The 17,143-nt window shown below is 46.5% G+C and overlaps 1 protein-coding gene across 16 annotated transcripts in view; it reads left to right on the top strand.

The window, feature by feature from the left end:
* The first annotated feature begins 1,482 nt into the window (after nt 1-1,482).
* FHIP1B (FHF complex subunit HOOK interacting protein 1B) overlaps nt 1,483-17,143 on the top strand; it is a 59,510-nt gene continuing 43,849 nt past the window's right edge. For 5 of the 16 annotated variants that reach the window (XM_088017767.1, XM_028116916.2, XM_088017766.1 and 2 more), the window contains exons 1-10: nt 1,483-1,577; nt 5,060-5,238; nt 5,590-5,753; nt 10,252-10,580; nt 10,708-11,346; nt 11,715-11,873; nt 12,049-12,135; nt 12,344-12,511; nt 16,282-16,361; nt 16,564-16,769. In XM_088017767.1, coding sequence (XP_087873893.1) covers nt 10,443-10,580; nt 10,708-11,346; nt 11,715-11,873; nt 12,049-12,135; nt 12,344-12,511; nt 16,282-16,361; nt 16,564-16,769 — 1,477 coding nt within the window. In that variant the 5' untranslated portion in view covers nt 1,483-1,577; nt 5,060-5,238; nt 5,590-5,753; nt 10,252-10,442. Of the gene's footprint in view, nt 1,578-5,059; nt 5,239-5,589; nt 5,754-6,094; nt 6,221-6,954; nt 7,141-10,251; nt 10,581-10,707; nt 11,347-11,714; nt 11,874-12,048; nt 12,136-12,343; nt 12,512-16,281; nt 16,362-16,563; nt 16,770-17,143 lie in introns of all 16 variants that reach the window. The other 11 variants (XM_088017764.1, XM_088017765.1, XM_088017759.1 and 8 more) reach the window with 10 other exon arrangements.

Genomic DNA, 17,143 nt, shown 5'->3' on the forward strand with positions numbered 1-17,143 from the left:
GTGTTTTGCCTGTGAATGAACTTATATAAACTAAGCATCAGTTTTTAATCCTTTTATTTTCCTTTCATATGCATCCAGGCATCAAGCCCTGGTGCCCTGCCTTCTAATGTCCACATGTCCATTTCTCTGTAACTTTACTACTTCAGTTTCGGCCTTACCAATTTGACCATGTATAAAATTCTTTATAGTTCTCTGTTATCCCAAGGATAAAATCTAAACTCCTTCACATGGCATACAAATCTCCCATTCCTGACCTCTGTTCATGTCTTCAGCCTCATCGCTAGTGTTTCCTCTGCATGTTGCCTGGGCTCCAGACATGCTGTACTGATTGTAGTTCCCAAAGCACCTCCCCCACCTGTTGTTCATTCTTCCTTGCCTTGGTATGGGCTGATCCAATTCTTTTTCTTTTTAAATACTTTTTATTTTAAGCGAATTTCAGGCTTACAGAATGTTGCAAAAAAGGTGCAGAAAGTTCCCGTAAACTTCTTAGCCACATTCCCCTGTTATCATCTTATATAACCAGAGTACAATGATCAAAACCAGGGAATTAACATTGGTAATAGTTCGAACTAAACCACCGACCTGATCTGAAACTTTCATTTCTCTTAGTTTACCATACTCTTGCTTGTTTCTCTGTTGAGACATCATTTACTCCTGAAGGTTTCCCTAAGCCCCTTTTGCCCTTCTTTCCCTTAAGGGCTGAGGTCTTGGAGGGCAGATATGGGTTCTAATTGATCTGGCTGGCATCCTGCCTGGTGTGGAGGTGCTTACTCCGTGTTCCTTGAGTTAATGAACAGACGGTGTCCAAGGCGGATCACGGGGCAGCAGGCGTTGGGGAAGCTAGGAAGGGGCGGTCATCGGCCGGGTACAGTCCAAGCCGTGCGCGCAGATGGGGCAAAAACGACCTAGTCTGCAGTCAACCCTCTCGTGGGCTCAGCTTTTCCACAGGCCCCGCGCACCTACTGACTCCTCCCCTCAGACCTACCTTTCGTGCTAGCTCCGCCCCGTCCAGCCCACTCTTCCACCCTAAGCACCGCCCAGGACCACTGGCCCCGCCCCTCCACGCTAGTCTTTCGGCCTCTGTTCTCTCCTAAGCCCCGCCCTTGGCCTTTCCGTGCCTCCTAAAGTCGCGTCCCTCCTTAGGTCCCGCCTTCTGCCCTCTGGTTCGACCTTTCCTCCTCAGGCTCCGCCCCCGCCCTACGGGCCTCCGCCTCCCCAGAAGTCTTTCCCTATGACACGCTGGAGTCCTTCGGAGGGGCGGGGTTTACAGCACGAAGGGGCGGGACCTGGGGAAGAGGCGGTACTCCTCGCTCGGAATGCCGTCGGCGACCCCGCCCCGGCGCTCGGCCGTTGCCAGGAAACAAGCATCGGCGCTCCGGCTCTGGCCGGGTCCAGCCAATGAGCTGGCACGCCACTGCCCAGCGGTGCGTCGCTGGGCGGTTACGTGGGGTGCGCGGGGGCGCGGGTTGCGTGTGGCGCGGGGCGGGGCGCGGCTGGTGCGCCTGAGGAGCGATGGCGGCGGCCTGAACTCACCTAGGAGGGCTGCGGCGCTCGGGCCTGGTCAGGATCGGGGTTCTGTGAGTGAACGGCAAATATGGGCCGCAGGGCCCGGAGAGGCCTGTGAGGGGCTGAGGGACTGGGGAATGACGGCACCGGATTTGGTGACTGTACTGGTCATGAGGGGACAGGGTGAGGGGCTGGCATGTGGTAAGGGGCCGGGTGTGAGTGTCTAAGGTAGGGGAACATCTTAAGAGCCTAAGGGTGAGCGGGCAAGTGAGGAGCTGGGCAAGAAGAGGGGCTAGGGATGCTTTTCGAGGGGCCAAGGGAAAGGGACTTGTGAACACGGTTTAGTGAGGGGCTGAGGCACCTGTGGGCAGGGGTGAGGGCAACCCTGGGGCCAGAGTGGGGCCTCTGCGGGGAGGGGAGAGTGAAGGGCAAAGGCGGGAGCGTGCGGGCTGGTGGGGAATGGGTGAGGGTGTTGAGGCTAGGGCATGAGGGAAGGAATGAGGATTGTGAGGCTCGGATAAGGTTGAGGTTGGTTTTGGAGCCTACTTCGATGGACTGTCCTGCCCAGTGCCCTGCCTAGTTTCAGACCGAGTAGGACAGCTTGGGTGGAAATGTTGTGCACTTGACTTTTGGAGGACAGAAAAATGAAGGCGTCATGGGCAGTAATAATTATGATAATGAAAATTATTTTTGAGGCTTAGTTTTCAACCAGAGTAATAAACTGAAACTGCCGGTTTCTCAAGTTCCTCTTTGGGACTCCAAACTTGGAGATGGTCCCTCTCATGGAGGTTTTTTTTGGGGGGGGGGGCTACGACTGCCTATGTTTGTTTTCTGTCCACTGCTTCTGGGCAGCCTTACTCCGATGCTGCTCCTCACCTGTGCTTAGTTGTGGGGCTCTTATGGTTGTCATCTAAATTGGCCTAACCATTTTCAGTTGCTAATTCTACTTTCATGAGAGTCACATGGTTTGTTACATACAACACTATATTTAGGCTCTCAAACAGAATGGCTTTGCTCTCAGTTTCTTAGTTTAAAAAAATTCCGCTTTATTGAGGTAAATTTATATACAATAAACTGCTCATATTTAAAATGTGCATAAGTTTCGCCATATGTTTACATCTGTGAAACCATCACCACTTTCAAGATACTGAACATTTCTACTGCCCCCAGAAGTTTTCTCCTATCCCTTTGCAACTCATTCCTCTGTCCATGACACATTTTTGGGTTTACTTTATTAGTATTTTGCAGGTCCCTTTCTCCCTGCCAACCCACACTCACACGAACATTTTAAAAGTTCTAGACAGTTGGGTTGGCACTCAGTTATAATGGACCCTTCACTTTCCCACCACTAAATTTTCCTCTCTAGTGACAGTCGACCACAGAGCCCAGATACTTTCCCCCAACCTCTGGGAGATTTAGGCCTTTCCTATCCAGACTGTTCTCTTGAGAATTAGGGGCAGCCCAAGCCCAAGTTGCCATTCTGTTCTAGAGGCTCAGCCTCAGGACCAACTGTTCGGACCCATGGTATGTTTTCATTGCTTCTCTCTGGAGGCCAAACATTTTCATGCTACTGGAACCTTGACCACCTACCCTGATGGGCAGAACCCTGTAGAACCGACATGTATCATAACAGGGTTTGGAGCAGTGATTCCTAAACACTGGGCCAAGGATAGTGCCAGTTCATGGTAAAGATTTCATCCATCCAAGGAGGAAGGAAAGATAACATATGAAACATGAGTTTTTCATAAAGATAAGTTCATTCTGAGATTATTCTTTTAGTGTTAAAGTGCTTTCTGACTGATGAAATAATGGTGACAGTAGATGGTGGGTTTTAAAGAAATGGTCTTATTTGCCAAAATAAGTAACAAGCCTATTTTTAAAATTTTTTAGAAATTATTTTTAATAGTTCCTGAAATGGAGAAATTTAGAGTGATGAAGGCGTGGCTGTTGTTATTATGGTTGAGAAAGCCTGTGTTTAGACTAATTCTAGATAACTTCTGACATTTGAACAGCATTCATTCAGTCTCACATTTCACTGGGTTTACATACTTTGTGAAGTATAGATGATGGATCAGATTCATAAACCAGAGGTCACATAGTGATAAAGTGGCAAAGCTGAACCCAAACTTTGGTTTCCTGAGAGTGGGTGACTTGGGGAAAGAAGGTTTGTAGCAGAGAGTGAGAGCCATGTGGACTAAATGGCACCTTAGGTATGGGAAGAGTTGTGATGATGACTTGGAGGACATTATACTGGCAAAAAGCAATTTTTATGATTTGTAATTAATGTGGTTCCAAAAGAGTTAAAGAGACTTTGAGGGTGACATAGAGATGAGGGTTCTGTTTAATATTGTGTCAATGACACGGGAACAGGTATACTTAACACCTGGATCACACTGTGATAGTGGTAGGATGAGTCAAGTCGTCAGAGCATTCTTAGGGACTGTCCAAATTCTTGGGTGTTCTGGAGAAAGCACTGGGTTTGGTAAGCTATATTGAACTGTGTTGAAATAGTAGTGCAGGAAGTAAAATGGATTTTGACTTAGACATACAGCCCAGTGGTAGATCTCAGAAGAAGTAACATAGAGGGTAGTGATGTATAGATAGAAACATGTTTGGAGTGCTGTATGTAACCATTTTTTCCACATCTGCTATACACCAGGCACTCTGCTAAGTGCTGGGAGAGCAAGTTCATTCATTCATATATTAATTCATTTATTCATTCAGCACATACTTTTTCAGTATGTAGTCTGTCATTGTGAAGCTTACATTTTATGAGATAACAAGATAAATAAGACACGGTCCTCTGAGGTCTCAAGGAATTCTCAGTCAGGTTGGGAGAGGTAGATACATGGGAAGATGATTTCAATTTAGTGAGAGAGAGTGAAATGCAAAAGCATATCATGGGGATATAGTCTGTCCCTGTGTCATATATATTCCATGGTCTACCATGTATCTGCACAGGTATTACAGATTTATACATCCAAAACAGCACTCAGTGTCTTTGCTGAGAGTGTGCTGTTGTATCACATGCCCTGTCTCAGTCCAGGCAAGGACTTCAGTGTCCTCTTCATTCTTTCCACTCCTTAACCCCCTGTTATTTAATCACTCACCAAAATCTTAATATGTTTCCCTCTAAATTATTTTCCTCTTCATCTCCATGGCTACATCTTAACTGTTAAAGCTTTAGTTTACTTCTTCCTCCTCTCTCATCTGGATTCCCTCCCATCCCCCCAACAGTCTCCTGCCTTCAGACTTGCTCTTTTCTAGTCTGTCCCTAGAATGGCCTTTCTAAAAATACAAACGTAATCATGGAGCTCCTCTGCTTAAAAACTTTTGGCTCTTTGTGTTCTGTAGGACAACATCCAAATTCCTTAATATGGCATCATTTGGCCTCAACTCACCTCTCCAGCCTCATCCCCTGCCACTCCCTACTTTGTGTTCTAGCTTGAATAAATTGTTCACAGTTCCCTAACAAACATGTTACTTTTTTGAGCCTTGAGATCTTTGTAATAGCTGTTTCCCTTACTAAGAATACTTTTTCTTCTCTGCCCAGTGAACTTTCCTTGTTCTTTAGGATCTAGTTCATTCTCTCCTCCTCTTTTTGACATCTTCTTTGTCATCATCACCCAAGAGGGGCGGAGAAAGAGCCATGTGTGACGTGGAGATTCACTGCTGTAAAGGGGAGTCACCGTGTTTGAGGTTCACATTGTATAAAGGCTGTGCTGGAGTCAGGTGAGATTCCCTGCAAGAAGCAGAGGTTCTTGAGGAGAGGGGAGGGAGTGAGTTGGGAATGTGTCTTATATGTGTAGGCTGATGGATGGACAAGCAGGGAGGATATGTGTAAGCTGAGCTCTAGGTTAGTAGGCTCCTGTGAGGTACCCACCCCCCCGCCCTTTTGTACTCCTATGAGGTTTTAATCAGATCTTTCTACCTGAGTATTTAAGGTAACGGCTCATTCATGCCTCTTATGTTGGTAATCAGTCATCTTGCCTAGGAAGAACCATTGTACAATGGGAGAGAAACCCCCGGACTTTACTGACCTGTTTTTGAAAGGTCATTTTGGTCTCTCCCTGTCTGCTGTAGGTGTTGCAGGTATATCCCTGCTCTCAGCTCCCTCCCTCTCTTGCCTCTCCCAGGGCAAAGGTTCATAAGGAAGGCTGAACCACTTCCTGCCCTGTGCCTGCTATTCTGAGGTTGGTGGATACCCTTGCTGAAAGTGCCTGTAAGGCTGTATTTTGTGCTGTAAGGTGAGTGACTGACCTTGGCTGTTTGTGGGTCTAAAGATCAGTTCTTTCTTCCCCCTTTTCCCCTGTGGCTGAGCCTGAAAATAAATCTGGGAAGAGGGGTCTACTCTTTTTTCTAGACTTTACAATGAGAGGAAAGGACACAGTAATAGGGTGGTGATTCCATTCTCTTTGTCTCGTTTTGAACTTTGCACAGTTAACAGGGAATGAGAGTCTTAAGTAGGTGACAGGAACACCAAGCTATGGTCTTCTTTTGTGTTTTTGCAGTATGTGAAGGGGGCCCAGGTTAAGTGTTAGCTTTTGTGTTCTGAGACACTGATTTCAGTGTCGCTCTTCTCTTTGAGGTCTTTGAGAGTTGGAGATGTGGGGATGAAGAAAGGTCCTGGAGGCTATCCCCTTTGGGTCTGTGAGCAGTGCCCTTTGCTGGTCAAGCAGTGAAGCAGAAGTGGGCACCCCAGTTATATTGCAAGGTAGGAGTTGGTTGTTGTCTTTGGAATTGAGTTCTAGGAGCAGAAGGCAGTTTAGTTTTGGACATGTTAAGGCTTGCTGAGACTGGATGCTTGGTTCTTCTTCAGCTCATCAGAGTATGAGTGTGGGGTGGTAGGGATGGACATGTGAGAGCAGGTTAGATCTCCTCTCAGTCAGAGGTGAGAATACCTTGGTCAGATAGGATCAGGAGAGGGAAGGGAGAAAGGAAAATGTTATTTACAGAGCACCTGCTTTTTATGCCTTGTGTGTTACATAGGTTATTTTGTTTTTTAAAACCGTAACAGTACTTCATCAGGAATTTATAGATAAGGAAACTGAGGCTCCCATGTGTGAAGTGATTTATTTAAAGTCACACAGCTGGAAAATGGTGGACTGAGATTCAAACTGGAGCTCCTGTTTTACCTACTACTTTGTGTTACTCTTACTTGACCTTAGGGCCTCTATTTATTTTCAGTCCTCAAATGAGATATGATTGAAAAAGGATTCTCTAACCAGTAATGCTCTTGTATCAGTTAGGGTCCTTGCACGGGGCACATCGCACACATTTGGTTTGGGAAGAATTTAATAAAGGGATTATATTTACAAAGGCATGGGTAGAGTTTAAAGAAACCAGCAAGGGGGGGACGCAGTCTCCCAGGGCTACTAGCAGTGAGAGTGCTACTAACAGGGGACCTTTCTTACCAGTATTCTCAACTGTTGGCTTTGCTCTCCCCAGCTCGTGCTTAAGGACTTGGGCAGACAGAGAAGTACCTTTTCCAGTACAGCCCTGCTGCGGGTAGCTACTAGAGTGTACGACTGTTGCATGGTTTATAGGAAACCGTGTGTGAAAGACCGAGCATCCGTTCTGTGTCTCCACCGCGTTCTCACTCCTCTTCTTTGCCACCCCCACTCTCTTGGGCGAGTGAGTGAGGGGAGGTTCGGTGGGTGGGGGGTGGTAGGAGATGTTAGCGTCCCTGTTTCAGATTTCAGATTTACCTGAACTGGCACCCATCCTTTATTACTACTTCCCTCCTTTCTCAGAGAGGGTTACCCTCTTTCTCAGACGAGTCCTGTGTCTATCTGATTTCTCTGGCAGTTATCCCCATCTGATTTATTATCCACAGCCCGTTACTTTCTTCATACTTCTTTTCCTCACTTGACAGACATACTTGAGGCTCTCCATCCTGAAATAAAACAAAACTAAAGTATAAAAACTCTTTCTCTTGACTCCTTACCTCCGACCCCTCCTAGCTTCTTTAAGCTATTGCCCTATTTTCATCCTTTCCTATGTCACTCACTTCCCTGTATTGCATGTTACACTTCTTTGGCTCTTAGTCATTCTTTAACTAATTATTTTCCTAAGTTTATCTAAAACTTGATTGCTAAAACTGACTGATCATTTTTAATCTTCCTTTTGCTTAGTCTCTTTGTAGACCATACATTATGGCAATCTCCACTTTCTTGAAACTTCCTTACCTTGATTTCTAGGTTATCATTATTTCTTGGCTTTTCCTTCCATTTCTGGCTAGCTTCACAGTCCTCAAAGACACTCCTCCTTTGCTTTCCTAATTTCTGGTTTTCCCCAGGATGTCACCCTCAGCTCCCTTCAAGGTCTGCTGTTGTCCTTGGATGATTTCATCCATCTATATAGTTCCATCTATCACCTATAAGCTGTTGACTCCTGGATATATATCTGTAGCCTTGATTTCACTCTTGAGCTCAAGTGGAATATTTCTATTTGCTTTCTGGACATCATGGATATCCTATAGGTGTCTCATAGCATAACGTGTCTCAAACCTTAACAAAGCTTATTCACCCTTTTTTCTAAAACACCTTTGTTGTGTGTTCCTCACCTATTAATGGCATTATCTTTTATTGAATCTCTTTACTTCATATTAGGGTCTTCTCTTATCCTCCATCCATTTGTCAGGTCTTGTTTGTTCAGGCTAAGTGAATGCAGATGATCTGCATTTGCATCCCAGCCTTGCTACTTACCAGTTGGCTAACTTTGACAGTATATTTAACCTTTGTAGGTTTTGACTTTCTCATGTGTAAAAAGGAGATACTAGTACATCTAGAGTTTTAATGGGGTTTAAATGAGCTACTACATATAGTGCTTAGAGTAGAGCCTGCCATGTAGTTAAGTGCTCAATATATGTTGGCTATAATTATTTCTCATTTAGCATTCAGTTCCACAAGCATTTTTGAATGCCAGGCACTGTTGGCACTGTAATTGCAAAGAAGAATGAATGGTATGGTCCCTTTTGAGGGAGCTTGCTATTATTGGCAGGGATATTACAGGTGTAAATAATTTCATTATCACCTGGGACATGCTAAGATAAAGGTGAATCTCATATTTATCTTTTCTAATCTTGCTCTTACCACCTTACTTGATCTGTCATCTGCCTCTCGCTGTTCTACCTTAGACTGCTATCTGACATCTTTTTAAAAGCGAATTTGATCTTGTCCTTTCCTTGTCTAAAAACCTCCTTTGTTTCTGGGGTGTCAGTAGATAAAACTTAAACTTTTTAACATGATACTCAGTGATAATTATAACCATCACACATATTTACTCTTCAACTCAATAATGTTTCTTCCTTCTCTAAGTACTCTGTGATTAGGCCACCCCAAACTTGGAATGGACTTTCAAATTTGTCATGTTCTTTCACAGTGCCATATTTTTGTACATACTGTTTTTAATATGAAGGCCTTTCCCTCTGCTCTCTTTGTGGCCAGTATCTCATTGCTAAAGGCTTAAGTCAGATATCACCTCTTTTCTGGAATCCTGTTATAATGTCTCAGGCAGAATTAATTGCTTTTTTTCATGTCCCTGTAACTCTTTTGTAAATACCGCTGTTTATAATAATCATTGGAGTTTTTGTTTATGCTCCCCCATCCAACTGTTTTTAATCTGTCTTCATATTTCCATTGATTATTTAGCAGAGTACTCAGTACTTTATCAGTATGGATGTACTTGAGTTAATTGGTGAGTGAGCCCTGCCCGCTGTTTAGGATTGGCCCTGCCCTTTATTGTAAGACTGTCTCCTGTTCTATAGGTTTCCTTAAGCCTAGTTGCTACCTTCCTTTAGTTGTGAGTTGGTAATGGTGAGAGAGCCTATCTGGGTGGAAGGGGATTGTGTTAACATAACCCGAGGGCAAAGTATGGGGCTGGTGCCAGGTCTCTGGGTTCCTTCAGCCTTTGTTGAGCTTAAAGAGGAAGGACAACTGAACCACACCTTTCCTCTGAAATTTTTGTACTTGTGAGAGATAATAATGCTCAGGGGGTGAGGGGTGCGATGGAGAAGGAGCTGTGAGTTATTGTGTAGGCCAACAGCTGTTTTGGTACTTTTCCCCTTTCTCTAGTGAGGGTGTCCTGTCATGTCCCCAGGAATGAGTGTTGGATATATCTGGCAGGAGCTGGGTATATGTGTGTGAATGTGTCCCTGTGTTCTTTGCGGGAATGAAGATTGTTCTGCTCTTTTGGTTTGTTCTGGATTTCCGCCTTTTATGTGTGTATTCAGCTGGTTAAGGGTCTGTTGGGTTATTTCCTACTGGGTAGGCTTCTAGGGAGGGACAGTGATTGGTAGAAAAAAATTTCTTCCTCAGTATTCCGAGGTGGCTGGAGTCAGATCAAGACTGTGGAGGGGGGTGGGAGGCAAGACTGGAAGCATGGAGACCAGATTGGAAGCTATTACAATAGTAAGACATGCTTTGAGGGTATAGGTGATAGGGTTTGCTGATGAACTGGATATTGGAATTAAGGAAAAGAAGAAATAAGGATGGATGCCCAAGTTTTTGGTCTGAGCATGTAGGTGAATGTTGGTATCATTTCTTGAGATGGAGAAGGCTGGAGGAGTAACAGGTTGGGTGGTAGAAGTGAGTTCTGTTTTAGACACATGACATTTAAGATGCTATGTGTGTGCATGTGTACGTGGAATTCTCAGTGGATTGGTGGCTCTGGGTTCTTCCTGTTGGGGAGTGGAGAGAGGCAAACTCCTGTTGATCTCTTCCTTTCTCTCTCTCTTTGAATTAGATTTGCAGGTCTGGACTGGGCAGTGACCTCTGGGCTCACTTCTCCAGCCTGGTGTATCCTTTGGCTCCATGGCCAGCTACTGGCTCCTGCAGGCCGGATGAAGCAGACTAGAGACACAAGTGGAGAAAGCCTCCGGCTGGCAGACTCTCAGAGTGTGGCCCTCTGGCCGCTGGCCCTGCCCAGCCTGCCTCATGGAGAGGATGAACTGGCTGAGCAGACTGGCCTCCCGGGGCCCTGGGCACCGTGTCCCTCAGGGGGCCAGTCTGCAGACCCCCGTCATGGCTGACCCTGAGACCTGCCTCATGGTCTTCAAGAATCACTGGTCCCAGGTAGGAGATTCTATGCCAAATGGCCTGATCTACTGGCTGCCTGAGTCCTTCCAACCTTCCGTGTTCTCTCACCATCCCATTTAGTCATATCATCTTAGATTCCTGCTCTCTTGTCCTGTTCCTCTAGGCGGTGCGAATCCTGGAGCGGCAAGGTCCTCGGGCAGCTCCTGGGGGGGCAGATGATCTCAGTGCTGTGCGCAACCACACTTACCAGATGTTGACACTGCTGGTGGAAGATCGTGCTGTCCCCTCAGCCCCCACGGCCCCTGGGCCCTTGCTGGAGTTTGCTCTGCGTGAGGACCTGCTAACCCGTGTGTTGGTGTGGCAGCTTCAGTGGGATGAGCTTGGGGACGGGGTTGAGGAGCGGCGAGCTGAGCAACTGAAGCTGTTTGAGATGCTAGTGAGCGAAGCTCGCCAGCCGCTGTTGCGACATGGACCGGTTCGTGAGGCTCTGCTGACCTTGCTGGATGCCTGTGGCCGCCCTGTGCCCAGTAGCCCAGCACTAGATGAAGGCCTGGTGCTACTTCTCAGCCAGCTGTGTGTGTGTCTGGCCCGGGAGCCTTCATTGCTGGAGTTCTTCCTACAGCCACCTCCTGAGCCTGGAGCTGCCCCCCGTCTTCTCCTCTTTTCTCGCCTCGTTCCCTTCGTCCATCGAGAGGGCGCACTGGGCCAGCAGGCTCGTGACGCCCTACTCCTGCTCATGGCTCTGTCAGCTGGGAGTCCCACTGTGGGCCGCTACATTGCAGATCACTCTTACTTCTGCCCGGTCAGCACCTCCTGGGATGGGGGGGTGGGGTATCGTGTGTAGACATTGTCCAGCACCTTGCTATCCAGAAGATGTGGTGGGGCTATGTATGGGGTCCTCCTTTAGGTAGTAGCCCCCTAGGTTTGAAAGCAGCACCTGGAGTTTGGGTGGGGATGAAACATGGCTTAGGTGGATAGCATAGGTACTAAGGCTCTTCATGGGCCAATGTTCCCAGGGCCAGTGTTTCCAGCACATTCGGTAACTAAATATCTGCTTTGGGAATAGCTCTTTTCCCACTCCTGTCAAAACTCTGGGTTAATAACTCCCCTGCTCCCCTTTTTTTATATTGTCTGAGCTTTTGGTAACCTGTCCTTGGTGATGGCCCCCAGGTGCTGGCCACAGGGCTGAGTGCCCTGTATTCCTCACTGCCCCGAAAGATTGAGGTTCCAGGGGATGATTGGCACTGCCTGCGACGGGAGGACTGGCTAGGCGTGCCAGCCCTTGCGCTGTTCATGAGTTCCCTAGAATTCTGCAATGCAGTCATTCAGGTGGGACTCGGGTTCCCAGGAGGTCTGGTGTTTGGTCATTCTGGGCAGATGGGGGGAGGGGGCACATTCCCTGGAATTCTGCTATTCTGCCATCGTGGGGGTAGGGTATTCTACCACTCCCTTCCAGGCAGTGGCCACCTCACATTCCTCCTCCCTCTCTCTTGCACCCCTACAGGTGGCTCACCCTTTGGTGCAGAAGCAGCTAGTTGATTATATCCATAATGGGTTTCTGGTGCCTGTCATGGGCCCTGCCCTGCACAAGGTGAGAGTTATGGGTGGCAAGGCAGATTAGGGTATTAGGCTGAGGGGTGGTGACCTGAATGCCAGGACCAATGTGGGAGGCAGTGGGCTGGGTACCCCTCCCTTTTTCCCTGTCTGCTCCTGCTTCCTCCTTAGAACTCAGGGAAAAATGACTCAGTGTATGTGCAGGGAAGCCCTAAGTCTCCAAACTTTCCCTTCCCTTCATCCAGACCTCAGTGGAGGAGATGATCGCCAGTACCGCCTATCTGGAACTTTTCCTACGGAGTATCTCAGAGCCTGCTTTGCTCCGTACCTTCCTGCGATTCCTGCTGTTACACCGGCATGACACCCACACCATCCTTGACACCCTCGTTGCCCGTATTGGCAGCAACTCCCGGGTATGGCCCCTACCTCTGTCCTGGCTTACCTGGGTGAGCCATCTTCTCTCTCTGACCTTTGTTCTGGGAGGGTACGCCTGCCCTTCTTTGGCCTTTGTCTCCAGCAGTCACTTCAAAGTTAGGTGGCATTTCCTTTCCAGTATTAAACTTTTGACCATTTTGGGTACAGATTTTAGTCTGCTCCCTTGCTTTTGTAATATATGAATCTAGAACACAGTTACTTTTTCTGGATAGCTGGCTGCTCATCATGACTAGAGGTTTTGCCATTGTGCTATACTTGCAGCATTGGCCTGAGGTTCTCTTTAGCTGTGTATTGTTCTGTGGCCTGCTGTGGGTGACTCGAGATCAATTCTCCAGGTTTTGTGTCTGTTTTGATAGGTGATCCTGCTGCTTCTGGTATGCTTAGCTTTTCTCCCCTGTGGATTTGCTGCATTTGAACTATAACTCGGGGCACCCATCCACCCACCTACCTACCTACTTAAACATTCCCTTTTCCTGAACATTTATACTGAATGTTCACTACATGCCTTACTGTTTTCTCGTACTAAGGATAAATGGTAAACAGGGTAGACATGGTTGCTGACTTCCTGGAGCTTTCTTCAGAGATATACAAACCCATTAATAAAATAATTAAAAATTGTGGTCGTTGTTATGAAAAAACTAAACAGCGTGCTTATAAAATAATAGGGTGGTCAGAAACCTCTCTGAGGAGGTGACATTGAGCTAAGACCTAAAGGTCATGAGGGAGTTGGCCTATTGAAGAACAAGTGGAAGAAGAGTCTGGGCAGGGGGAGCAACATGCAAAGGATATGAGATGGGGGTGAGCTGAATGTATTTGAGGACATGAAAGACCAGTATGAATGGAGGAATAGTGAGCAAGGGGGAGAAGGAAATGAGATGAAAGTTGAGAGGCAGGTAAGATTCAGATCATGCATGGCCTTGTAGACCATGGTGGGAGGTTTGGATTTTAACCAGTAGAAATATATATGGAAATGGGAATGAGTAGTTTCCAAGTAATGAAGACCCAGAGTCTTTCTAGGGGAATAAAGCATTCGTTTAGTCATGGATTTTATGGCATTTGAAGGAAACAAAAATGGTTCCAAGGGGCGCCTGGGTGGCTCAGTCATTAAGCGTCTGCCTTCGGCTCAGGTCATGATCCTGGGGTCCTGGGATCGAGCCCCGCATCGGGCTCCCTGCTCCGCGGGAAGCCTGCTTCTCCCTTTCCCACTCCCCCTGCTTGTGTTCCTTCTCTCACTGTGTCTCTCTCTGTCAAATAAATAAATAAAATCTTTAAAAAAAATAAAATGAAATAGAAGTTCTTGGATTACTAAAGATTATGGAAAACTGTTAAGATAATTGAGATACCTTGAGATACCTGTAGTCAGCCTCGTGGTAGGTGAGGTTTCAGGAGAGCTATGAATGACGGAAGGGTATAGAATAACTAAGGGTATCTGAAGGGTATCTGAATAACTAAGGGTATGGATGAGATATTCCACAGTGGATGAGACCAGTGTTTCTGAACCAAGTGCACACTTCAGAATTTGAAAATGGCAACAAGGACAACATACTCTAGGCTCTGCCTTAGCTCTCTTGAATTGTAATACACGGGGCATATGAAACTTTACAACATGCCAAAAAATTATGGTACATGCCTGGATTAATTAAGTATTATTGGTAAAAACCAATAGGGAATAGGTGTCAAAGCTTTAATCTTGTAAAGTTAGCCAAAAAGGTTTATTTCTCATTATGCTAAAGTTAAACCATGGTCTTATATCTGTTTGGCCTGATGGAATGTTCTCTTTGTGTTTTGCGACCATTGATTTCCTTCTTGAGGTTGATTTTTTTTTTTTCCCTATGCCAGGCTCTATCTGTCTTGCTTTTGTCTTAATCTTGTCCTCATTTCTTTGATTCTCTCTCATTGTCTTTAGTTAGTCTTTAGCATTTGTTTCTATTAGTCTTGCATTTGGTCCTCTGGTCTCAGGTCCTTCATGTTCTTGGGCTATTCCTTCTTGGTTCCTGCTTCTTGGAGGAACCAGATTGCTTCTTATTTCAGGATGCCTGTGTTAAACATGCAATTGCTTTTCTTTCCATTGTTTGGCCTTTTTAGGCATGATTCTGTTGCCCTGACTTTGAACTTCTTTAAGCTTGTCTTTTGTGGCTTAAAGTGAATCATGCTAGGTTGTCTTGTCTGCATACCTGTAATTTCCTATTGCTGTCATAACAAATTACCACAAACATAGTGGCTTAAAACAACACAAATTTATTATCTTGTAATTCTGTACATCGTACGTATGACACGGATCTCATCAGGCTAAGATCAAAATGTTTGGTGGGGCTGTGTTCCTTTCTGGAGACTCTAGTAGTAGATCCATTTACTTGCTAGGTAGGGTTGTTGGTAGAATTTGTTTCCTTGCAGTTGTAGGACTGAGATTCTCATTTTCTTGCCAGCCCCCAGCAGAGGACCATTCCCAGATGCTGAGGCCAACCAAATTCCTTGGTTCGTGGCCCCCTTCCATCCTCAAAGCCATCAATGGTGGATCAAGTTTCTCTCATGCTTCAGATTTCTTTTCCTTTTTCTTTCTGACCCAGCTGGAAAAGGTTCTCTGTTTTTAAGGACTCATGTAATTTGATTGGGCCCACCTGGGTAATCCACCTGCTCTCCCCATCTCCGATTCCATAACCATAATCATATCTGCAAAGTACCTTTTGTCATGTAAGGTAAAATACTCACAGGTTCTGGAGATTAGGACCTGGACATCTTCGGGGGGCCATTTTTCTACCTACCACACAACCTTTCAGTGAGTGTTTAACTAGCAAGGAAAACATTCCTTGCTAGTTAAAATGGTCAGGGTAAATCTGAACGTTTGTGCTGTCCAAAGTGTGAATTGCTATCTCATCTCTTTCCCATCGTAGTTGACTTTTAATCCTCCCACAGTCGTTTAGTAACTGATGAGCACCTAGACTGTGCAGTGGTGCCCTGGCCTAAGACTCAGTAGTTGGTCTTCAGGGAGCTCCAGGTATACTTGCCATGAGGGAAGTAGAGAGAAGGTGCTGTGGGGATTTAGAGGAGTGAGGGAGTGCTTACACATGTCTCTTCTCTTCCCCTCTCTTCGCCGAGCCACAGAAGAACCACCTTATTTTCTAAAACAAATGGTTTCCTCTATTCTGGACCCACCTATTTTTTTCCTTTTCCTGTCAGCTGTACTTGAGCTTCTCTTTCTTCTACCTTCAGAGATACACAGTGTTGGAGAGGTGACTCAGACTCCCTGTTCACATGCCTGCCCACTTCCCAGCTGGGATGCTTCCAGGTTCCCTCTGGCTTCTTGTTGGTAGGCATTTAGTTACTGTGCTGCTGTGGTCTCTGCCGACAGGCATTCACTCAGTTATCATATTGCTGTTGTCTCCTGGTAGTCATTCACTCAATCCCAGTATTTCTTAGGGTCTCTCTTCATGGGTTCTCATTCCATTAAGTACTGCTGGAACCTCTGCTGACTGGTGTATATAGCCAGTGTCTGCTGACATGTGTGTAGTCTGTAGAAATACAGAATCTGACACATGGTTCATTCCTATCTGAACAGTGAAGTCTTGCCTATAAAGATCATATGAGTCTTTATTTAATAATTGAAGGATTATTATGTGCCAGGCCCTGTGTACATTGTTACTCTAGGAGTGGTTGGTTGGGCCTGGGGCTGGGGGTTCCCATTTGGTAAACATCTTGGAGGGTAGAGAGCTCTTATGGTGACTCCCTCCCTCCTCCCCCACCTCCCCAGCTCTGCATGGTCTCTCTGAGTCTCTTCAGGACCCTACTGAACCTCAGTTGTGAGGATGTCCTGCTGCAGCTGGTTCTCAGGTACCTGTGGGGGCAGGGCTGAGGGATGGCTGATCCTGAACCCTCCAGGCCTTGTGCACTGCTGGGTGATGGGTTGTATTGGGGTTGCTCATGTGTTTCCTCTCGGAGCCTGGCTTAGTCATGTAGTTCCATTGGCTTGATGTTCTCCCAGGTCCTGTCCTTCCTGATCTATCCTGTGTCCTTTTTCTGCTGTCTTTCCCAGGTATCTTGTCCCATGTAACCATGTGATGCTGAGCCAGAAGCCAGCTGTACGTGATGTGGACCTATATGGACGGGCAGCAGACAAGTTTCTCTCCCTAATCCCACGCTGTTGTCGGCATCGTGCCCCTAGCCCACCCCATCCAGACCATGCCTCATGGGCACGAGGTGGGCCTAGCAGAGAGGCAGGGAGAAGGGAGGACACCACGGGTATGGCCTGGGTTCTGGGGAGCCTAGCAAGAAGGTGGGACTAGGGTGGGGGGAGGGAGGTTGTGGCCATGAGTGGCATTCCATCTTTGGGGAGGTCGATGAGGGGTCTTGCAGGGTGGATTCTTAACTCCACCAAAGAAATATAGCTGCTGAGTAAAGCTGCTCCTCTTCTTCATTCCTGTCCTGTATTGTTTCTATTTTCCATTGTTTCTTTGGTGTTGGGGGCAGTGAGAGGGGGTGGTGGATGCTGAAAAGCTTAATTAGGAGGGTGGAGAATCAGCTGCCTGAATAGGTCACATGTCTTTGTTGCTTCATTGCCTTCTCTATTAGTCTCCGTAGGTGTCTTATCCTTCCTCCTAGCCCTCTGTCTCTTT

Source organism: Eumetopias jubatus, unplaced genomic scaffold (assembly GCF_037043125.1).
Source record: "Eumetopias jubatus isolate StellerSeaLion01/CBP00866 unplaced genomic scaffold, mEumJub1_p1.0 scaffold_13, whole genome shotgun sequence".
In the NCBI taxonomy this organism is placed as follows: Eukaryota; Metazoa; Chordata; class Mammalia; order Carnivora; family Otariidae; genus Eumetopias; species Eumetopias jubatus.